Below are 24,137 nucleotides of genomic sequence, written 5' to 3' on the forward strand. Positions count from 1 at the left end.
TAAAGCTCCATAATTCATATCCAAACTCCTAAGGCATACTTCTTACTTAAAGTTGTAAACTTTACGTACATGCAATGTGATAATGGCCCAAATCAAGCTAAAGAAAGTTTTAAGGGATGAAGAAGGTATTAACTCAATGAAGGCTAAAACTTTATGATCTTGCAGACCAAGATAAGCTTAGATCTGAAGTTGCAACTTTAGATCACGCCTAATACCCAAAATAACATATCAACATGACCAAAGTGACCCTAATCTCATACATGCATAGATCTAGATAAAAGAAGGTCAAGGTAACAACTCGTTACCTCAAAAACGATGCTAAGATGAAGAAGAACTCGAATCTACAACCTTCCTCTTGTTCCAAGCTTGAGTACTTCAAGATCTCCCTTCCACAATCCACCACAAGGATTAATATCACACAACAAGAGAGAAAAACGGCGATTTAGGGTTTCTGGACTCACAGGGGTCTGTGAGGGGGGCTAAGAGAGGCTAATGACCCTTTAACTAGGGTGTAAAACCCTGAAAATTAGAGTTTCATCCTCCAGCTCCAACTCGTCGAGTCACTCCTCTGACTCGGCGAATTGGCCACTTAAACACAAGATCAAAAATGTTCCTAATCGACAAGTCAGGGCATCCAACTCGTTGATAGATCGTTCAAAAATGACGAAAAATATGCATAAATTTAAAATTGCTGAAAAAATAACAATAACAACTCTTTTTTGGGCATTCTATTTCAATCAATACTAATTCAATTAAGGTGGTTCCAAAGTCTTACTTGTAACCAACACAAATGAGATCATACATAGAAAAATCAGTTCATTTTGAACTCATATGAAAGAGAGCGAGCATTGCACACATTATCGAATTTCCCCTAACTCAACAGTTACGATACTAAAAGTACTAAGAACCAATTTTGACCTTTCGTTAAAAAAGATGATACTTGTATGCATATAAGTTATAACTAGAAATTAATATTCAAGAACTTCAAAAAATAATTATAAAAATGCAAACAAACGTTTAAATAATTAAAAATTAAAAAAATTTCAACATTTACAAATCCACATGCCGGAGATAACCGAGTTCACCACCGTGTGGAGGTTTGAATAAAAGTCAAAGTCGATTCATCTGGAACCATCTACTCTTTCTTACGTCAGCATTTACGTATCCATACTTCTCCCTTCATCAAGCCACATACTTCTTCCTCCTTCGACCATATTCACACACATAAATACAAAAACACATCGTAAATTTAGCAATCTACGATTTTCCTTACAATTCGCAGTTTTCATCGTGATTGGTACACCCATTAGAGGTAAATTCTCTCGAATTTTCAATCTGAGCTCGATTTTTTTCAGTTTGATTTATCTGTCTTGAAGAAAACATGATTCTTACGCCTTCCATAGATATACATATGTCTCCTTTTCAGATTTTGATCAATTTAGATACATGGGTATCCTTTCTAAGTAATTTATCCAAAATCTTTTCTTTTCCTCGCGTTTTTCGTCTTATATATGGTCGAATTCGGTTTTTTCCTTCTTATTACCCCTTGAATTGCTTCCGAATTTTATAATCCTGTTGATTAATGCTCTGGGTACTGTGTGGTTTGATGCTTTTACGATGATCGAAGCCTTAATTTTGTAGTCGATCAATATATGAAGTTGAGATTGAATATTAGTCTCTTTCAATGCAATTTCAAGCCCTAAGATATAATTTTGACATGGATAAAACGTCGAGATCAATGAAGATGCTACTTAGTAATAGCCACCTACTTCTTGTTGTTAATTTAGGGTTCCGATTCAAGTTTCTGGTTAGTCATAGTAATACTCATCTACTTCTTTCAGGAACTAAAAATGGAGCGCGAAAGAAATACCAATGATATATCGGTTACATGGAGGGGGAAGAATTATGTCGCGACTATGAATTTAGATGCCACTCTCGAAGAATTAGGGCACGAATTACAGAAATTGACAGCAGTGAAACCAGATACTTTGAAGCTCATTGTTCAATCCCATAAATCATCAAAACTGTTCTCCCCATTTTCCGATCAACACTCTCACCTCACTTTACAAGAAATATCCATTCTTGAGGTGCCAAATCTTTCTATTGTGTATTCTCCTAATCCTAAAACAAAATGTACATACCCTTGTTCTTAATCGCCTAGTTTATACTTTTAGGGGAAACCTATACGGATGATGGGAGTGCCTAAAGAAGAGATCGATCAAGTTCTAGAAAGTTCTAGAGCAGACATGAGGATAGCTGGATTTGATGAAGAAGAGAAGCGAATGAGGCAAAGAATGTCAAACGGGTTTGATTCCCCATTGAAGCTTCCTCAAGGAAGTTATATTTTTGGTGATTTTAAAACACTTGATCTTCCAGGAATCAAGGTATTTAATGATTTATGCATTCATTTCATCATATACTTTCATCTAGTTTTAATCAAAATTGACATGATTATATCAATTATTACATATGTTTTGTAGTTAAATCCTCCACCTTCAGAAGCACTCAGACTAATGCACACACTTGCTGCAGATCGAGGAATTATAGCTGTCATGAATAAGGTGTTGTATTGTTTTATATTTTTATAAACACTTTTTATAATCTATAATCTTATATCTTATTTATTTATTAAAAAAAAAAAGCATAAATGGCGTGTGGGAATCATGACTGAAATGGCTCCAGAGGGTTATGTTGGTGTAAGCCCAGTATGCATCCTTGGTCTTAACAAGGTAAAACTCACCACCAATTTTATAAAAAAAAAAACAAAATATAAAAATCAGTTTCTTACTTTTTTTTTTTTTTTTTTTTTTTATCTTTATTCTTCAGAATAAAGGTGAGGAGATATCTTTGCGCCTTAGAACTGATGACCTGAAAGGCTTCAGAAAATACCAAAGCATTAAAAAGACTCTTTTACATGAACTTGTAAGCATTTTTATCAATTCAAGCTTCCATTTTTATAAAAGGGTGCTTTCTTTTTTACTAAAAAAGTCATCTTTCTTTCAGGCTCATATGGTTTTCTCTGAACATGATGCTAAATTCTATGCTCTTGATAAACAGGTAACAACACAAAAATCTAATAAATTACAAAATGAAACTTTTAATCAAAATTCAAAACCCTTTTTGCTAATCTTGTTTCACTATGAACAGCTCAACCTTGAGGCCAATTCTCTAGACTGGACAAGATCCACGGGTCACACCTTAAGTGGGTCCTACACAAATCAACAATATGAACCAAATTTCCATGTTGAAAATAATAAATTTTCCCATAAACTTGGAGGAAACTCATCAAACAGTTCATTAGCAAGTGCTCGAGCATCATCAGTTGCTGCTGCTTATAATCGATTAGTAATCACATCCATCAATCCATCAACAACAACATCTGAATCCCATCAAGAACCAGATCCTGATGCTTCTATTGATATCATTGAACAAAATTACGAACCTGACCCTGATGCTTCTATTGTTATCATTGAAAAAAATTATGAACCTGACCCTGATGCTTCTATTGATATCATTGAACAAAATTACGAACCTGACCCTGATGAAAATGAAGTGGTTCAAGAACAAGAACCTGATCCAGATGATATTGTAAATGAACCTATGGAGTCTGAAAGCAGTGTTATTATAACTTGTGAAAAAATTGAGGGGAAATTGGATTTTGGTTCTGAAAATGAAATGAAGATGGAAAGCAATGAATTTGAGCCAGATCCTGATGATGAAGAGCTGCAAAGAATTCAAGATCCTGTAATGGTGGCATGTAATCGATTGAAAAAGTCGATTCAGACCCTGCAATCTGAAGTTAGTCCTTCAGAGGCTTCAATGGTGTTTCAGACTTTGGTTAAGATAGTGAAGAATGTTATTGAACATCCGGATGAAATAAAGTTCAAGAAATTACGCAAGGTTTCTCTTCTCATAAGATTTTCAAGAATCATAGTTTTTTAAAAGATTAAAGACTCGTATTTTTTCGTTATTTAATTATTTGATTTTTTGCAGGCGAACCCTGTGATCCAGAAGAACATAGCAAATTACAATGGTGAGCATCTTCTCTTGAATCTTGATTGATTTTGTGATTTCAAATCTCTTATTAGCATGACTTAATTAGGGTTGGAATTAATCTCGACATAATGACTTTATGGGTTAAGATTGATGAATATTGTCAAAAATTGATGGATTTTGTGAGAATTGTTTATTTGGAATGTAAGGGTAAAATGGTCGTTTAATTAGATTTGTGGAGTAGTATAGATTTTAGGGTATGCTCGGTAAAGGGTAAAATGGTCATTTAATCTTGATCAGACAGAAAAGAAACAATGCTTTATCTAGACTTTATGGGTTAAGATTGATGAATATTGTCAAAAATTGATGGATTTTGTGAGAATTGTTTATTTGGAATGTAAGGGCAAAATGGTCATTTAATTAGATTTGCAAAGTAGTATAGATCTTAGGGTATGCTTGGTAAAGGGTAAAATGGTCATTTAATCTCAATCAGATGGAAAAGAAACAAAACTTTATCCAGACTTTATGGTTTAAGATTCATGAATATTGTCAAAATTGATGGATTTTGTGAGAATTGTTTATTTGGAACTTAAGGGCAAAATGGTCATTTAATTAGATTTGCAGAGTCGTATAGATCTTAGGGTATGCTTGGCAAAGGGTAAAATGGTCATTTAATCTCAATCAGACGGAAAAGAAACAATATTTTATCCAGACTTGATGGAAAAAAAAAAGAAACAACTCGTTAATTACAACTATTTTTTTCAAACATTTATATACAAATAAAAGTTTCAGCTTTAGTTTTGCCAAATATACCTTTAGTTGCATATTATTATTATATATAATAAAAGCAACTAGCCTATGAATAATATATTTTTTGGTTTTAGACTTTGGCCACAATGGTTTCGTATGTTGGTAGGTTTGGTCCCTGTGTAGAAAATAATTTACAAAAGTTGTCCCTTTAATTTTCAGAAAAAGTCTAAATATGAACCCCACAAGTACATTATTATATACCTACTTTTTTTCTCCACTTTTTACTTTTTTGTTTGATTGCTAGTATTAGTTTAGCTTTTTGTCAGGGGTCTGTTATGGAAATAGTCTCTACCTTGATTATTGTTTTTGTTGTTAATAATAATAATAATAATATATTTAAGAGTTGATTTGTTTGATGTGGTAGGTGCAATGGAGATATTGTTTTTGATTGGTTTTTGTGAAGATGTTGTTCAAGATGAGATTGGAAGAGCGGAAGCTTATTTGGTATTGAAAAGGAATGATCCGGGATTGTTGTGGTTGGCTAAATCTTCATTGGAGACATGTGTTGCTTTTTAGATTTTTCTTAAATGCTGATTTTGCATTATTTTTCTCTTGTACAAAAATATAATAATGGGGTGGTGTATATGTATTGTGAATGTCAACCGAGTATATCGATTGAATAAGTCTTTAGAGGCAATTTGGTCGTATTTTAAAAACTATTTGTCATCTCTGATTCCAATGTAAAATATATAATTTTGGTACAAAAAATATCATTAAGGTTGTGTTTTACGTGTTTGGTGATACTATTAAATTAGTTTATGATTTAGTTTTTTTTAAAAAAAAAAAAAAAAAAACTAGCTTAAAAATAGACTAGCTAAGTTAAAGTTAGTAAACACATCGTTTTTTTCTGTTTACCAAATATATGAAGAAAAAAAACCCATATTGTCTACCATTTATTTAACTCCTTACCCTATTAATCGGTTTAATCTTATTTCCGCTAGTTTTTTTTTTTTTTTTTTTGAACCATTCAGCGAAAATTTCTAAGTTCTATAGGGGAACAATATCACAATTGAAATGTTAAGGGTAAAAATTGACATTGCATTCATACACCAAGGACACAAACAACAAGATAAATACACGAACAGCAAAATCAGTCAGGGGTTTTAGAGATTTCTTCATCCTGGTCGAAATCCTGAAAAAAAAAAAGTCCAAGCGAAAAGCCTCTGATGGCTATGAAGAGGCGTTTGTGGTGTAAATCTGCACAATTATGCCACTGTATTCATCGCAATTTCTCATCTTCTAGCAGCTCTCTTGAACCCTTCAAACCTCCTCCTTTTTTCCCTCATAGAAGAGTTGTTGTCACTGGTAATTTCTTCTCCCTAGCTGCATCTGAGTTCTTGTATTTTTCTCTTTTGATTCAATCTGCGCTATTTTCAAACTGTTATAGGATTAGGAATGGTTACACCATTGGGTTGCGGAGTAGAAACTACATGGAATCGGTTAATCAAAGGGGAAAGTGGTATCAGAGCTTTATCTCTCGAAGACCTAAAGATGAATGGATTCGATCGAGACACTCAATCGTATACATTTGATCAATTGACTTCCAAAGTGGCTGGTATCGTGCCTTCTGGTACTAAACCTGGCGAATTCAACGAAGCATTATGGCTCGATTCCAAGGTATTATACAACAACATGTATCATTTTCATGATTATCCAACTATAATCAATCAAATAATCATTTTTCTTTTCGGGGATTTCCATTTTCAGCATGGTAAATCAATGGCAAAGTTCATAAGCTACGCCCTATGCGCTGCAGATGAAGCACTTAAAGATGCAAACTGGATACCCTCTGAGCAGGATGAAAAGGAAAAAACTGTAAACTTCCTTAATAATCTCATTTCCCCCCTTTCTTTCTTTCTTTCTTTCTTTCTTTTTTTGTTCTAACGTAAATCAATCAGGGTGTTTCTATAGGTGGAGGAATTGGAAGCATTGGTGATATACTAGATGCATCACAACTAATCTGCGAAAAGGTTTATCCTTCTACAATTTTCCATGACTTTTATCCCCTTTTTCATAACCTAATTGCTTTATTTATCTCAGAAACTACGACGCCTGAGTCCCTTTTTTGTCCCTAGAATCTTAATCAACATGGCAGCTGGACACGTCAGCATGAAGTATGGCTTCCAGGTGTGTAAATAAATCATCAAATCATTATTCCAAATAAAGTTTTCTTCATGAAAATTAGGTTACCATTTTCAATATAAAATCTTTGAATTTAGGGGCCAAATCATGCTGCAGTAACAGCTTGTGCCACAGGGGCAAATTCAATTGGTGACGCAGCAAGAATGATTCAGTTTGGAGATGCTGACGTCATGGTGGCTGGAGGAACAGAAGCTAGCATTGATGCTTTATCTATAGCAGGATTTTGTAGGTAATAATAATAATAATAATAATTAGGTCAACATTTAGCATTTAGATTGCTTGATTTTGGATTATAAAAGAAGGATTGGATTTTATTTTATGTGATATGAATATGATCGATCGATTTGATGTAGGTTAAGGGCATTATCTACAAAATACAATTCTACCCCTCAAGAAGCTTCACGCCCTTTTGATTGTGATCGCGATGGATTTGTGTAAATAATTTTAAATATATGATTTTTTTTTTATGTGAAAAGCAAGAAAAATTATTCTTTTTTTTTTTTGATGCAGAATAGGAGAAGGTGCTGGTGTTCTTGTTTTGGAAGTGAGTAATCATAATGTACTTAATACAGAAAGAATGACTTTATAGAAAAAAGTTTCAATTTTTTACGAATTTGCCCCTCATTTTGTAAACATTATTTTGTGTTAGGAACTTGAACATGCGAAAAAGAGAGGAGCAAAGATTTATGCGGAGCTTCGTGGTTATGGGATGTCAGGTTTGACTTTTTTGTTGACTTTTGGTTGTCATATTTTGACTTGATGTTTTATATCTTTTTACATATGAACTTTCTTGTTATAAGGTGATGCACATCACATCACACAACCACACACAGATGGAAGAGGCGCCATTTTAGCCATGTCACGTGCTTTAAAACAGGTATCAAGTTAAAAATATGTTTTTTAAATTTTTTTTTTTATTAACTATTAATTTATCTTTTCTTGTGAACAAAAGTCGGGTATTTGCCATGATCAAGTGGACTATGTGAATGCACATGCTACATCTACGCCTCTTGGTAATACCCTTTTATAATATAATATATATAATATTCACTTCTTATTTACAATAAATATATAAAAAAAAAAAGTAAATTTAAAATTCAATTTGTTTATTCATTAGGTGACATGGTGGAAGCCCATGCAATCAAGTCGTTATTTTCCAAACATGCAATGTCTGGTGCCTTAGCTTTTTCATCCACAAAGGTATAACTTGTAAAAATAATCTTATTTTAATTTTTAATAAAGTTTTTAATTTAATCATCAAAAAGAAAATATGTTTTCACACATTTCAGGGTGCTATTGGGCATCTTCTAGGGGCTGCTGGAGCTGTTGAGGCAATATTTACAATTCTTGCCATTCATAAAGTAAAATACAAAATCTTTTAACTATGTTTTAACTTTTTTTTTTTTAATTATTATAAAATTCAATTGTTATTTATTTAATTTGTTGATTATTTTTATTTGTAGGGTATTGCGCCCTTGTCGCTTAATATAAGTAACCCGGATCCCATTTTTGAAGAAGCTTTTATGCCTTTGAAAACTTCAAAGAAGATGCAAATCAAAGCAGCTTTATCAAATGCTTTTGGATTTGGAGGAACAAATGCTGCACTTCTGTTTGCAAAAATTTCATAAGAGTTTTAAATCAACACTTTTTGGTTGAGATACTGATTCCATTAAACATGTTTTTCTTCAACAATGGTTCGTAGTTAACATTTTACATATGCACAATGATTCAACAAAAAATCCCACAAAATTTGACAACTTAAAATTATATCTTATGATGTGTACATTGACCTAAAACCTTCTGTAAGAGGAACAACTTTCCCCGAAACCTTCGATTGCAATTTTGCTACAGCTTGACGAATTTCCTAGAAAGAAAAAGATATGAGGAGGGCATTTTTGTCTTTTGTTCCATTAATATCCAATGCGTGTCAAACACAATACAACATTATCTGTCGTGTTCTAAAAGAACAAAAACTTGTGAGGGTTTTTTGATTACCTCAATATGGTAACGTGAAGAAAAATGAGTCAAAAGAATGGATTTGTTTCGGATCCACTTAGCATGCTCCATAATCTAAAGTTTAAATCTCCAATTATAATCCTTGCATAAAAAAATAAATCTTTCTTTTCCTAAAATTTTGAAGGTGTATATCAAATGTATCAAATACCTCATCAATATGCATGTGACCATGTTCTCGTGCATGCTCGATGTTGCATTTGTCGTCCAAAAAAGTCGCCTATCCAATAATTAAAAAAATACGTAACAGGATATTGTAAGTAACAGACAGTGTCAAAATCCACTGAGAGATTTAGCATTGTGTCACTCAGATCTGACAATATTAACAAAAAAGGCACCTCGGTTATGAGAACTTTGGCCCTCAAGGCATCGGAACTTCTTGGATCAAGTAGAAAGTCAGAAGTTGTATCTCCGGTGAATGCCACCTCCGGGGATAATATGATATCGGTTATCTAAAATCACAAATAGAGATTATGAAAGAGTGACAATGTATAAAACTATAAATAGTGTTTATGGAAAATATAAATCCAAAACTACAAACCTCAACACCGGATTTTTTCTTTTTCTCAATCTCCCTTCCTTTTAGATGTTCGTATTGCTTTTTTAGCTTCTTGCGAACCGAGTAAACAACATAACCCTAATGATCATCACAAAAGTCAACCACTTTTAGTCAATTGTTTTCTCTAGAACCCCATACATTCATCAATATAATGACATAAATTGTTAGTGATACTCCAAAAGAGCATAAACCAATAACACATAACCGAATAAACATAATGAAGTTCAAGTCTCAAACAACTTGCAATATGAGAAATTCAATTCCAATATGGATTTGTGTACCTTATTTATATCTATTTATATCTCACATGATGTTTTTGGGACAATATAAATAAGATCAAGAAATTATACCTGACTGGGTATCACATGGTGAGTTTTAAACGGGCGTACAACAAGGTCATTTCGTAACTCATATGTTTCTCCTTCAAATAAAAAAAAAATGTTAAGATTTGAAAATTTATCAAGTGCTAATGTGTCATAATACAAAAAAGGCCTAAAAAGAAACCACACCTACATCCAATGCAACCAAATCAAGATTTAACTCTACCATTCCCATCTTCCTATGAAGCTCCATCAAATTTTCAACATCGTCTTTAATGGCAGGAGGAACAAATACAGTAGGAGGAGTCAAGCTGTACAATCCACGAGTTGCTACATACATGGGTAGCCCACCCTAATCAATCCAATACTTGTTAAATTTGGTTAATTAAACATCGAAATTGGAAAAATTGAAGAACTTACAATGTGATCAAGGTGAGCATGAGTAATAAACAAGAAATTCATGGCGACTGCTCTAGCAGGACACCTTCCGATATCAAATGCGCACTTCAATTCAGGAACAATTACACAAGTTTCATGACCTCCGATTGAAAGACCCTCAATTGTGTAACCTTCTAACCCTGTTCCTTTTCGGATAACCTCAGCCCTAGCTTTCCGATACTCTTGTTCTTCGATTGCGTTTCCAATTGCTGATAAAAACCCGGAATTTTTTAGGGATTTTATGGAATTGTCATGGGGTTTTGTTGGGTTTTGAAGAATTGTGATAGGAGGGTGTTTGTATGAAGGGGGATGGGAAGTGGAATGGTGGAATGGGGGTAAAGATGGGAAGCTTGGGGTTGTAATTGTCATGGAGAATTGCATTGTTCTTGTGGATTATCTTTGAAAGAAGGGTTTAAGAAAGGTTTAGGCGGATTTTTGTTGTAATCCGTTTGTTCTTTCGGATCGTGTAATGAATTGATGTTTTTTGCAATTTTGCCTATGTTATCCTGTGCTCATTCGTCGTATTTGAACTTTCACCCCCTAAACTATATGAGGTTAGTAGGTTTGGTCCTTTAAAGTTTCTGTTTGAACCACGGAACACCTTATGTTGTTTAACCCATCAATGACACCCATAAAATGTTAGTGATTTTTGGATATCAAGTAGTTTAGATAATTGTGACTTATACAAGTAACGAAAGAGAATAAAACTATGCTCAAATACCAGTGAAGTACATAGTGATATGAGAAAGTTTTTATTTTTTACACATCTAATATTTGTTGATTGAGTTAGATGTTTAAATAATTTTTTTTTGAATATGCTCCGATTGAAATCATGATGTTTTTATTACATCTTTGATGAGACATGTAGAATAATAAAAATGATTATTTTACCCTGTTGTTATATTGTTGTGTTGGATAAAATATATATTTTTGATAAAATATTTGGAAAAAAGTAGCTAAATAATTTATAAAATAAATAAATAAATAAAATCCAAATTAAACATAAATAATTTGCATACAAATTTGACTTGAACCATTTGAAAATAATTGATTGGTAATCTAGTCATGTAAGTAGCCATATATTTATTGCATTGTGAATCTCATTTTACATCTTAGTATGTATTAGCCATCACTTTCTCCACTTTGCAAAGCCTATAAATATTTAATCATGAAAATTCATTTTCTTATAAAGTTATGAACTGCGAAACAAGCAATGATCAACAATAAAATTATGTTTTGGCCATCACTTTCAACCCAGCCGCATAATTTGATTTTAAATGGTTGTATGGATTCTTCATTTGCTTTTGATCGACTAAAAACTATGTTATCTTTTAGTTTCTACATTGCTACCTTCCATAAGTTTGCTTTCAAGCTACAACCTTCCTGACCATTAGTTGTATTTTGTGTATGCATACTTCAAGAAAAGTTTTGTCCACACATTCTTGATTCCAACTAACTCTAAGCCTCTTTTTGACATGTCTAGGATAAAATGAATGATAAAAATATAAAACACTTCAGCATACAAGTTCAAGAAATCAAAATTTAGCATACAAGTTTGTAATTTCAGCATTAAAAGTTTAAGAAATAAGATTTTAACATACAAGTTCATAATTTCAACACACAAGTTCAACAAATCAGACATTAGCATATAAGAAATTAGATTTTAGTATACAATCATATTTTAGCAACATTTCAATTTCAAGAAATCATATTTCATAACTTCGGAGGAATTCCAACAATATTTCAAGTTAAAGGGCATAAATGGTTTCAAGGTCATAATAAAGAAAAAGATTTCATAAGACAAAATTGAATTCAAGTTGATACGAGAAAAAAAATCCTCAATCGGTCAGACATCAAATCATAGGCATTTGACCGAATTAAATCATACGAAAAAAAGAAGCCAAACATGTATGTACAATTAGTTAAAAATCGTGTATTCATAATTCAAAAGAGTTAAATTCATGAACAAGATTAAATCATACATGAAGTATCAAGAACTAAACATATATTATACAACATTGTACAAGTTGAATCTCCCTTCATGATCTATGAAGTGTAAACAAGTGTGCGACTAGGATCAAAGGGTTCTTTATAATTGAATTCACTGCAGATTGTGATTCTTGAATCCGAATATCTCAACATTTTGAAGTTTAATCCCACATAATAAAGGCAAAGGAAAGCTTGTTGCAAGGTGTGCATTTATGTATGGTGATGGTATTGGGTCTATTCGCATGATGCAATAACACGACAAACTGGCTGCTTGGCAGCAGTGCCTAAACGTTATTCAGGGAACATAAATCATTCAAAAATCATAAAAATGGAATTTAATAAAGGTTACTAATTATATACAAGCAAAAAGTATTTTAGCTTGATACACACATAATTGGAGGGGCAGATAGAGAGATTTCCAAGTTCATATATTCATTTGGGTTTTTTTTATTTTTATTTTTTTTATTTTTTTTTTTATAAAGTTGAGGGGCAACAAATCTCCAACTGGTTGTGTTTAAAAGATTTTGTTTAGGAACTTTATCCACAATCCATCGCATAAATATAGCCTGAAAAATCAAATTAAATTATGTGATTTAAATGAAAGAAAGATGCAAGGCTTTAAGGCCCATTTGTTACTCATAACATGACAAAGCTTTTAGGGTTATATCTGAAGATGAGGGGACATTCACATCTTTTCACACATGAATTGTATAATCTTCTTTGAGTGGGACAAAAAGTCACAATTTTTATCCCAAAAAATATTGGTCGAAGTCTTGGAATGACATGTCATGACGAGACAAGTTTTCTAGGGATATTTTTTACGATAATGATAAGGATAGTATTCACAACTTTTTGCACAAATGAGGTGCTTCATCTTGTTCCATCTTTTTAGAGGAGACAAAATTTACAAATTTTGTCTTAGAAAGTCTTTGGGTCTTAAAGCAACATGAGATGACAAGGTAAGCTTTAAATGTCTATTTTTTATGATAAAGATATGGAGGATATTTACATCTTTTGCACACACGAGTTGTCCCACCTTGTTCCATCTTTCTGGATAGGACAAAAAAGTTACAACTTTTGTCCTCAAAAGTCCGATTCTCAACCCAATGCATGTCAAACACAATACAACTTGTTCTCATTTGCCATATGTAACAAATGGGGATTAAAGAATACGAATAAATAAAGGATTTGTGGAGTCACATTGTAGTACAAGGAAAATCCCGAGTTGAAAACAGCTTCATCTAATGCAATTCCAACTATTTTTTGAGGATCTGAACAATAAACCGGTAGTTGCAACATTTTCCCATACAAATGATTTTCTTTTTTAGAGTCTACAAATAACCCATTTATCCAAAATCCCAAGGAATTGTCACTCAAAAAAGGGTCATTAACAAATGTAGTATGCAACGAGCAATATTATCAACCGAAATTAATTTGGAAGAGATTGCACTTCAAATCCAAGCTTTAAAACTCCCCCTTTTAGTTTCTTGATAATTTCTTTTGAGACTTCCGGCCTTATTGGTTCTTCAAAAGCATCGACAATCCTAAAAGGCAGTGAAAACTAATTATTAAGATAAATGAAAAATCAATTACCAAAGGGCTAGCGGTATTTGGTGTTGCCCTCCTTCATTGAGGTCGAGGGTTCAAGTTCCACTGTGGACATATGTGAAATAATGTAGGAGTTGTTTAATATATATTTGTATTTGCCGTTCCAAAAAAAATCAATTATGTGGATTTTGAAGTTAAAAAGTTTTCTATTTGCCTTACCATACCCTTGAGAGCCAAGATGCACCTCCAATTAGGTCTATAGAGATATCATGCATATGAAAATTACATTCCATGAAAAAAAAATTTAAAGATCCTTCTTGGTTACAGAATCTTAACTTTGTACCTGTTTCCTCCATGCGGATAACATTGGCATGAAAACATTAATATTCATCAAAAAGAATAATTTTTACTTTATTACTTTAGAGTGATAATATGATTATGATTAGTGTTTGGGTAATCTACTTATGTGTATGATTTTTTTTTTGAAAAAGTTTTGTGAGGACATAACCTAAGATAGGAGGGTGTAAAGGTTTAAAATCATGATAGTGGAGTATTAAAGATCTAAGTTTTTTTTTTCCACTTGTACCTTGTGTACAATGTTTAGTTTCCTATATATTTTTATCCCTTTTTACTTTCGGCTTGCTTTATTGATGGACTCACATTTCATATATATCAACCTGAAAGCAGTCTCTCTATCCTTAGAGTTACAACTTATACCTGGCTACATCTTACATTCCCTTGTCCTTTTGGGATTAGGCTATTATGTTTGTTTTCTTAAAAAATAATTATTTTCCAAAAATCAACATCATCAAAAATGATTATTACAACATTAAGTAGCATAAATATACTCAAACACTAAGTACATGTTTGACCATGGGATTTTAAGAGCTTTTAGCTCTTAAAAAAGTCTTAGATTTGAAGAAACATATTTGTTTGGGAACATGAGCTTAAAGATTTTTATTTTAGAACAAAAAAACTCATAATCCAAAAGTTATTTCAATTGGCATTTAAAGAAAAACTTCTGCCTGTTATAACAAAATTACTATGTTGTCCTAAAAAAACCACATATTTTTATGTAAATTTAAACCTTTCAAAATCTTACAACTAATTTTTCCAAAGGATTGCCTAACTCTTCCATCATTTTTTATTACAACTGATTATTCAGTATCAGAACAATCGGTTCCATAATTAAATATCCAAACATTAAAACTCCCGCCTTTAGTTTCTTGATAATTTCCTTTGAGACTTTGGACCTTGGTTCTTCAAAAGCATCCACAATCCTAGAAGGTGATGAAAATTGATTATGGAGATAAATGAAAAATCAATTATGTGGATTTTGAAGTTAAAAAGTTTTCTATTTGACTTACCATACCCTTGATAGAGCCAAGATGCACCTCCATTTAGGTCTATGGAGATATCAAGTATCCTACTTTTTTTATCTTTCAAAATCTTATAACTAATTTTGTCAAATACTCATCTAATTTTGTCAAACACTTCGCGAGCTTCAAAGTCACAGCTTTTGTATCGTATTTTATAAAAATAAAAAGTTTAATATCAATATGCAAACACTAAAAATTTTATAAAGTAATTGAAAAAAGAAAGTAATCAATGAGTTTGTAATATTTATGTGAATTTATTTTCATATTAATAAAATGATAACCTTAATGAATAGAATGAGAACCTTCCATATATATATAATCATAAACTGTGAAAATTTGGTGTAAGAATGAAAAACCTAAAAAATTAACAAGTGGAAAATAAAAAAAAATAAAAAAACAAAAAAGTAATGTGGTAAAATAAAGAAGAAGACATGTGACAAAAAAACCTTAATTTATTAGAGAAGATTATAATTGACAATCAGTTCCATAATTAATATCCAAATACAACCTTGCTTCCGGCTTTTTGACTCCTGAGTTACATTTCACTTGGGCTTTTGTCACACAGGTTATGTACAACACTAAAATTAGTTTCGAGAAGCCACAATGCCATGGTTTCATCTGTCAAAAAATTCTCAAACTCAATCAAAACAATTGTGCTCTTCAACATCGATTTCATATTACAGTGGCCTTAGAAAATCTTTCATATTACAATGACCGAAATCAATTTCATATTAAAATGACAAAAATCAAATTATCAAGTTCATATATTACAGTGACCAAAATTTATTTTAGAAAACCTTTACCGAAGAAAAAAGATTTCTAATCTCAACTTCATACCAAATACGATTTTAGAGACCAAAATCGATTTCAACTTCATATGAGAGAAGGAAAAGAAAAAAATTATTTTAGAGACCTTACCTTAGGAAGAAGTCTACCCGCCAAGAAGTCGAACCAAGGCTTGAGGGCGGGGGAGGAATGGGAATTTTATGAGGACGTATGTCGAAGGCGTCTTGAAGGTGCATCAAGACATAAAAGAGAATTTTTTGTCACAAAACACTTAAAGGGTGATTGTGATTGCTTTTTAAAATATCTTAGTTGGTTTATTGGTTTTTAAAAAAAGCCAATAAGTTAAAAAAAAAAAAAAAAAAAAACTGTTTAGCCATTGCAAAAGTGCTTTTCATGCAAAAGTGCTTTTCAAAATGACTTTTTGACATGCTTAAAAAAAGAGATTTTCAAAAGCAATTGACATTTTAAGTTTTTTGGCTTTTCAAAATAGAAATGGTTATCGTACCCTTAATGAACTCTCACTCTCTTTTTCTTCCATCTTTCTTTTCATGTCTTTTTTAGTCATTTCACAAATATAAAACTTTTTTCTACCACAAAAGGTAATCCAAACAATTTTTAAACTCTTTTTGCTACCATCACAAGTCAATAAATACTTTTTTTCTAAAAGTACTTTTAAAGTTAAAAAAAACAATCCCAAACAGTTTTTTCTAAATGTACTTTTAAAGTTCAAAAAACAATCCCAAACATCCTTCGGTCTACATTCTTTTTTTGCTGACCGAATCATATACTACTTATCGAGTCAGTCAAAAATGTGAAATTGTAAAATCAAACAGTCTAACTGTTGACTGAGTCATCAATCATCTCTTATTGGATCCGATAAAAGTTAAACAAACAACCCTAAATCATTAAAGAATATTCGATCCTACTAGAGCTATCAAACTTTGTTTTTTATGATTTCAATGTAAAATGTGCCATTGTATTATAGGGTTGATGTTATTTTAAGGTCCACGAATCTCTAAATTTTTCACTTTAGTCTTTGATAATCATTTTCATTTTTCACTATTAAGGAGCTTAATGTCATAAAACGATGAAAACCTCCAATAAAATAAAATATCGTTTAAGGGTAAAAAGTAACATCATACTAATACACTAAGGGCCACAACGAATAAATGAACACAATCACCAAAACTCAAGCTCGTTCTTTCTCGTCTTTTAGCGGGTCTCTCGAACCCTTCAACCCCCTTCCTTTTTTCCCAGCTAGAGTCATTACATCTGGAATTGAGTTCTTGTATTTACTTTTATATTTTGATTCAATGTGCTATGTTTTCAAACATTAACGATTCTAGTGTCTAATGAAATCGAGGAAATTTGCCATTTTACACTAGATTACTACCATTCGTATAATTAGAAAAAGTACCCTGTCATATATTTTTAGATAATTCTACGGTTCTTTTTTTCAGAATTAGATGAAAATATATTGTTTTTTTTTTCTAAGATTTACCCTTTAAAAAATACCCTTTTATATATTTTTAGATAATTGTGATTTATACTAGTAACAAAAGAGATTAAAAGTTTAAAACTACGCTCAAATCACCTTGTATGTACAATTGGTTGAAAATCATGTATTCATAATTCAAAAGAGTTAAATTCACAAACAAGATCAAATCATAAACGAGGTCTCAACAACTATACATATATAATACAACATTATACAAGATGAATCTCCCTTCATGATCTACGAAGTGTAAACAAGTGTATGGCTAGGATCAAAAGGTTCTTTATAACTGAAGTCGCTACAAATTGTGATTCTTGAATCCTTGAATAATATCTCAGCATTTTGAAGGTTAATCCCACGAAATATAGGCAAAGGAAATCCCGTTCCAAGGCGTGCATTTATGTAAGGCACAAAAACCGTTTCAATAATCGTCCACATCACAGGCTACAAAAGATCACACAAAAAGTGATTATTTTTTAATATAAATATAAATATAAATAAAGAACAAATTAAACGAATTACCTGAATTAGAAACATGTGCAAGGTTCCAATCTTGCTCCATTTCAATGACATGGTGAAATCATCTAGTTTCAAATGACCCGTAAGGTTATTTTTGGTAATTTGCACCGAACCCACACCCGCCATTTCCTGTAAAAACAAAAAACAATAATAAGGGAACACAAATAATCCAAAAATTATAAAAAATGGAATTGAATAAAAGGTTACCAATGAAATACAAGCAACGGGTATCCTGTCATCTAGTTGAAGAACATCAATGATCAAATCAGCATAAACGGTTGCATCGATAATTTGGCTTGATACATGCATAATTGGAGGATCAGAAAGAGAGATTTCCAAGTTCATATCTGCATTTGGGTATTTTTTGTAAAGTTGAGGGACTACAAATCTCCATCCTGCTGTGTTTAAAAGATTTTGTTCGGGGACTTTATCCACAATCCATCGCATAAATATAGCCTGAAAAATTAAATTAAATTATGTGATTTTAATGAAAGAAATATTGCAAGGCTTTAAGCCCCATTTGTTACTCATGACATCGACAAAGCTTTTTAGGGCTATATCTAACGATGAGGATGAGGGGGGCGTTCTTGTCTTTTTACACATGAGTTGTATCATCTTCTTGAATGGGACAAAAATTCAAAAATTTATCCCAAAAAACTTTGGTCGAAGTCTTGGAATGTAATATCGTGACAAGACGAGTTTTCTAGGACTATTTTTGATGATAAAGATAAGGAGGGTATTTACATCTTTTTACACAAAAAAGCTGCCCTACCTTGTTCCATCTTTTTAGGTGGGACAAAAAGTTACAACTTTTGTCCACAAAAGTCCGAAGCTCAGTCTAATGCATGTCAAACATATTATAACCTGTTCTCATATGTCATACATGTCCTACACAGTACAACCTCTTCTCATCTGTCATATGTAACAAATCGGGATTAAAAAATACGAATAAATAGAGGAATTGAGGAGTCACATTGTAGTACAACGCAAATCCCGAGTTGAAAACTGCTTCATCTAACACAATTCCAACCATTTTTTGAGGATCCGAACAAGAAACCGGTGGTTGCAACTTTTTCCCATATAAATAATTTCCTTTTCTAGAGTCTACAAATAACCCATTTATCCCAAACCCTAATGAATTGTCACTCAAAAAAGGGTCGTTAACAAATGTAGTATTCAACGAGGCAATATTATCAACCGAAATTAGTTTTGGAAGAGATTGCACAACTGATCCAAGCTTTAAAACTCCCGCCTTTAGTTTCTTGATAATTTCCTTTGAGACTTCCGACCTTATTGGTTCTTCAAAAGCATCCACAACCCTATAAGGTAGTGAAAATTGATTATTGAGATAAATGGAAAATCAATTATGTCAATTTTGAAGTTAAAATGTTTTCTATTTGACTTAACATAGTTAACATACCCTTGATAGAGCCAAGATGCACCTCCATTTAGGTCTATAGAGATATCGTTCATATGACAATTACATTCCATGACAAAAAGATTTAAAGATCCTTCTTGATTATGTAACCCTAGCTTTATACTCGTTTCCATGCCAATAACCTTAGCATGAAAACATTAATATTCATCAAATAAAAACAATTAAATATATGAATTCAAACACATAAAATAAAACCCAGAAACCAATTTTCATAGTTGCAAATATAAAAATGAAAATTTCAAGAAAATCTTGAAATGGTATTGTACCTTAACACGAGCAGTTCCACTATCCGAAATCGAAATTGGGCCAACCCAAGTGCCATAAGCATAATGCCATTTCGTACTCAAATCGCATGTCACATCCGACCCGAAAATTGTAACACCGGTGGCATCGGGTTTGATATTCGATAACCCGACATTGACCCGATTAATAGTGATGTCTGATAGAACGATATGCACTTTACCAATTACAGGGATTCTAACAGTCTTTTCGATTTTGGGTATCCGAGTGGATGTGAGTGTAGGAATCGCTTTCGAAATGAGTAAATTCTTGACGAAATCGAGGCCGTTTTGAGTTATGAGCGATGAGATGAATGATTGATCGGCGGTGGTTGGATGCGGCGGAATAAGGAGAGAGAATATGAGGAGTAGATATATAGTTGGTGGTGGCATGAAGGAATATAGAGAGAGAACTGTTTGGGATTCAAGAATTGAGCTCGGGGATGATGATGATGATGATTGATCAATTTGTCAGGTGTATTTTGGAATTGTGTTTGATAAAAGCTTGGTTTTTTTTTCAGAATATGAGGGTTCTTGAGAGTGAGTTGCAATTTGCTGTTAGATTTGCAAACCAAACCTTAGACTTTTGGAATATTAACGATTGGAAGTTGAAAACTTTTTTGTCATTAATCCAAACTCTTTACATAGAAACCATTTGGAGTAGGATCAAATGAGAACACCAAAAAGGTTGAGAATGCGAGAACAAAGTATATGCATTTGTGATTCTATATATTCATTTATGGAGAAATGATATATTTTTACGCCTTTAATTTCAATTGAAAAGAAAAAGCATATTCATTTTTATTGTCCGTAAAAATTTATTATTTCTCCACAAATGAATATATGTAATCACAAATAAATATACTTGTTCTCGCGTTCTCAACCTTTTAAGTGTTCTCATTTGATCCTTTCCCGAAACCATTTTAACATTCGTCAAAAATAAAAAAAGATCCCTTTGCGAAATGACAAATAAAACCTTATATGGCTAATTTTAGGTCATTAAAAATAACTAAAAATTACATTAAAACTTTTAAACTTTTTAAAATAATATAATATTATTTTAAAATCATTTTTACAACGTTAAAACCAGAAATATGAAAGAAATTTACATAAATAAAATTAGTATCATTCTTAGTCCGTTACCACTTGTTGACATGGTTTGTTAAGCTAAGTTGGACGTGTACTATTTCTGAAAATTCAAATGTTCCCTTTTGTATAGACAAAGTCAAAACAAATCTTTGTTCTTCCCTTCTGTAGGTCGCAACCATAAACAACGATGAACAAACACACACAAACACACACTTGCAAATCGATGATGAGAACATACACACCAAAATTGATTTGCTTTTGTTCAACAAAATTTGTTTATGGGTTCATGGAGAAGCTCTTAGCATTCCGGTGGATTTACGAAGAAGATGAAAGGCATGGGGGAGGGGGGGGGGGGGGGGGGGCATAGGGATTAATTTTTGTTTGTTATATATTTTTATTTAAATATAACAACTTATAATAACGATAAGGGTCATTCTTTTTCTTCTTCGTTCTAGACCTTTAAAGATACTTAATTTATCAGAACCGGATTGAAATGATGTGTTTTTTATCCATGACAAAATCAAAAGCTAATGAATGAAATCGAAAAAGGCTTGTGTTCACCCATGACGAAATCAAAATCAAAAGCTCATGGATGAAAATCGAAAGATACAACATATGCTGTGTTTAGGATTGATCACAAGGAAATCAAATCAGAACATGAAGGGGGTTCATGGATGAAAACAAATTGTACTTATGTACGCAATTAAAATCAGACCATAAAATTAAATTAAATTATAGTTAAACTTGTTAATTTTTTTTTCTAAAAAATTAGACAAATACTAAAGAAAAGTTATAACAGTTTTTTCTAATAATTGACAAATATAGTTGAACTAAAAACAATTATACTTTTCGATACTTTTATACTAGAGCTTTTTTAAAATCTCTTTCAACTTAAGACTTTGTTTTCATTTTGTAATTTTTTTTAGTGTGTGTTTCAAAATGGTTTTTTAATATTCAAATCCAAAAAAATCTTAACTTTTTTTTTTATTACAAAAATTATGATTAACAATTTCACAAACACTTTTGTAAACTTCTTTTCACTATAAATAGTGCAGTTTCACAACACAACACAATTTTATTTTATATTTTTATTGAAAAGTAATATTGTTTTAGGTATTTTCCATATTTTGTAATGGGCAATAGTTTTATGAGAAACTTTGTAAGCAACTTGTATAATAATTGGGTTATATTTGTCATTTTCTAATTTAAATAAGTGCTTGAAAATATAGATTTGAAAATCCCAACCCAAACTAATCAAATTTACCCTAACTCAACATGCTACTCAACATATATGATTAAACGAGTCAAACACTACTAACATGTTTAATTAAATGAATTATGTTATCTGATTTCAACCCGTCAATCCATTTAATATTTTTAAATATTTTTAATTTATATTTATTTAGTCTTATTATGTTATTATATTTTAATAACAACAAGCTTTGGAAATAAAACAAAATTTATATTGTGACATTCCCTATTTTCCAAAACCAAAAAAACTTTTTTTTAACGCTTTCAAAAACCATGCTATCTTTGTTTGTTCGGAAAATCTTAGTATATTAAAACATTTTGAGTTAAAATGATTGTTTCAAAATAATAAAACCCTAAGGATGTCATAATCAATACACAATATAAGTTATAACATAAAGACCTAACAATCATGAAAACTATTGTAGGTCTTCTCTTTAATCACTCAACATCATATTCAAGTTCCAACAACCTTAACACTGCTACACGTGATACATATAAACTGAGTGAATCATGTTGAGAAACCTAGTGAGATACATAGGATTTTTAATCCCATGATGTTATTATAATAATAACCCATAATCAATAAATCTACAAAACCAACTGTTACCAAACACTATAGATATATAATCCAACAAAGATATCTATAAGACAATATGCCCATACATACCCCGCCCAGTCAATTCTCACGAATCCTAATCAACAATCATCTGGAAGAATCACCTTACTTTTTTATTCGTTTAACGCAACTGTTTGACTAAACAACTAGGGAATTCATTGGCCAATGTAAGTTATAAATGACAACCATGAGGAGGATGGAGTACCTGAATAAACACACAATTCTTTTTCCCGGATAGTATGATTCATTAACACCTACAGTTAATGAGCATGCTAGTGTTCCACAAGACTGTCTAGAATGTTCAGTGGTCGTCATGTTACTCCGGAAGATGACTTGTACGTAACCCGTACCTAGGCTAGTAATAGTGTCGTAGAAACATAGCTCTACTCTTTATTCCAATCTTACACACACCCCATAATGAGACTACCTAATATCCAACTTACCAAATAAGTATAGTACAAACCCCGTAACCCGGCACGTGAACGTGCCATGGAATAGAGTTCTACTCTCCATTCCAATCTCGCATACATCCCTTGTATGATTACTACACATTTATTCAGCTTCCTTTGAACTAAGCATCGTTTATACCTCTTAGTTTAAAACTAGCCAAAACTACAATCCCTATAATCAAATTTTAATATCAATCCATGTTTGTCATAATACAATGTATATATTTTAAGAGTATCAGGTACTCAATATACATTAATCTTTCAAGTAATACTACTCTTATTAAGATTATCATGTAATAATATCGAATATACACTTATATATATATATATATATATATATATATATATATATATATATATATATATATATATATATATATATATAACCATATATGGTTCGCACAATATATGTTATATAGCGTTGCCAAATACACATTTAGCATATATTACAGATAATAAGCATTAATTCACATGTAAATTTTCAACTTATATTAAATACTTTTTATTGAAATTATGCATACGAATGTAACTACGTATTTTTAATAAAAACTTGTATTAAAATCATGTTCGTGAAAGTAACTATGCATTCACCTGATTAAGGTGGAAGATCCACGTGAAAGTTAGCTCCTCGCTAACACTTCATCTTTTTTCCTTTTAAACGACCGAAATAAAAGTATTACTATGCTTCAATATCTGTTCGTATTTATAAGGTTATATTAATTATTTCCCAAATTCTTCAATAATCCCCCAAAATTACCGAGTTCTATTAAATATGGAATGACCAAGTAATACCACTTTAGAGGTAGGATCCCTTTGGTATAGAATTGTTTAAAAAATCCACTTTAAACGTCTCACGAATCTATCCTAAACATCACTCATATAAGTATGTTGATCAATATTTTGACTGAAATTACTGATAAATATTATTTATAGGTTCATAATAATGATTTTAAATAAATAAAAGTTACACAAAAACGTAGTAAGTGCAGCTTAACTTACAAGAGTTTCTGGCAATAGTTTGGAAA

General features: G+C 31.7%; 4 protein-coding genes across 4 annotated transcripts; 2 read left to right on the plus strand and 2 right to left on the minus strand.

Annotated features, from left to right (window-relative positions):
- Positions 1 to 1,164: 1,164 nt before the first annotated feature.
- On the plus strand, positions 1,165 to 5,532 carry LOC145004566 (zinc metalloproteinase-like protein). Its single transcript, XM_078963502.1, has 10 exons — positions 1,165 to 1,312; positions 1,842 to 2,087; positions 2,175 to 2,384; positions 2,481 to 2,561; positions 2,643 to 2,729; positions 2,827 to 2,922; positions 3,004 to 3,057; positions 3,148 to 3,900; positions 3,994 to 4,033; positions 5,168 to 5,532. Exons 2-10 carry the CDS (start codon positions 1,851 to 1,853, stop codon positions 5,317 to 5,319), a joined length of 1,710 nt encoding a protein of 569 aa, XP_078819628.1. The 5' UTR covers positions 1,165 to 1,312; positions 1,842 to 1,850; the 3' UTR covers positions 5,320 to 5,532.
- Positions 5,533 to 5,891: 359 nt separating this feature from the next.
- LOC145004820 (Beta-ketoacyl synthase) lies at positions 5,892 to 8,653 on the plus strand. Its single transcript, XM_078963820.1, has 14 exons — positions 5,892 to 6,108; positions 6,191 to 6,420; positions 6,511 to 6,618; positions 6,702 to 6,773; positions 6,844 to 6,930; positions 7,023 to 7,174; positions 7,299 to 7,379; positions 7,456 to 7,489; positions 7,595 to 7,661; positions 7,746 to 7,822; positions 7,898 to 7,958; positions 8,063 to 8,145; positions 8,235 to 8,306; positions 8,409 to 8,653. The coding sequence occupies exons 1-14, from the start codon at positions 5,970 to 5,972 to the stop codon at positions 8,571 to 8,573; spliced, it is 1,428 nt and encodes a 475-aa protein (XP_078819946.1). The 5' UTR covers positions 5,892 to 5,969; the 3' UTR covers positions 8,574 to 8,653.
- CPZ (Metallo-hydrolase/oxidoreductase superfamily protein) lies at positions 8,577 to 10,762 on the minus strand. Its single transcript, XM_078963821.1, has 8 exons — positions 10,258 to 10,762; positions 10,027 to 10,189; positions 9,868 to 9,938; positions 9,500 to 9,595; positions 9,297 to 9,410; positions 9,110 to 9,178; positions 8,941 to 9,015; positions 8,577 to 8,809 (listed from the first exon to the last, which is right to left on the minus strand). Exons 1-8 carry the CDS (start codon positions 10,654 to 10,656, stop codon positions 8,717 to 8,719), a joined length of 1,080 nt encoding a protein of 359 aa, XP_078819947.1. The 5' UTR covers positions 10,657 to 10,762; the 3' UTR covers positions 8,577 to 8,716.
- Positions 10,763 to 17,584: 6,822 nt separating this feature from the next.
- On the minus strand, positions 17,585 to 20,279 carry LOC145006033 (lipid-binding serum glycoprotein family protein). The gene is made up of 6 exons (XM_078965124.1): positions 19,696 to 20,279; positions 19,412 to 19,551; positions 18,965 to 19,310; positions 18,199 to 18,447; positions 17,995 to 18,120; positions 17,585 to 17,916 (listed from the first exon to the last, which is right to left on the minus strand). Exons 1-6 carry the CDS (start codon positions 20,098 to 20,100, stop codon positions 17,713 to 17,715), a joined length of 1,470 nt encoding a protein of 489 aa, XP_078821250.1. The 5' UTR covers positions 20,101 to 20,279; the 3' UTR covers positions 17,585 to 17,712.
- Between the last annotated feature and the right edge of the window lie 3,858 nt (positions 20,280 to 24,137).

Source organism: Lactuca saligna, chromosome 7 (genome assembly GCF_052625555.1).
Source record: "Lactuca saligna cultivar CGN05327 chromosome 7, ASM5262555v1, whole genome shotgun sequence".
In the NCBI taxonomy this organism is placed as follows: Eukaryota; Viridiplantae; Streptophyta; class Magnoliopsida; order Asterales; family Asteraceae; genus Lactuca; species Lactuca saligna.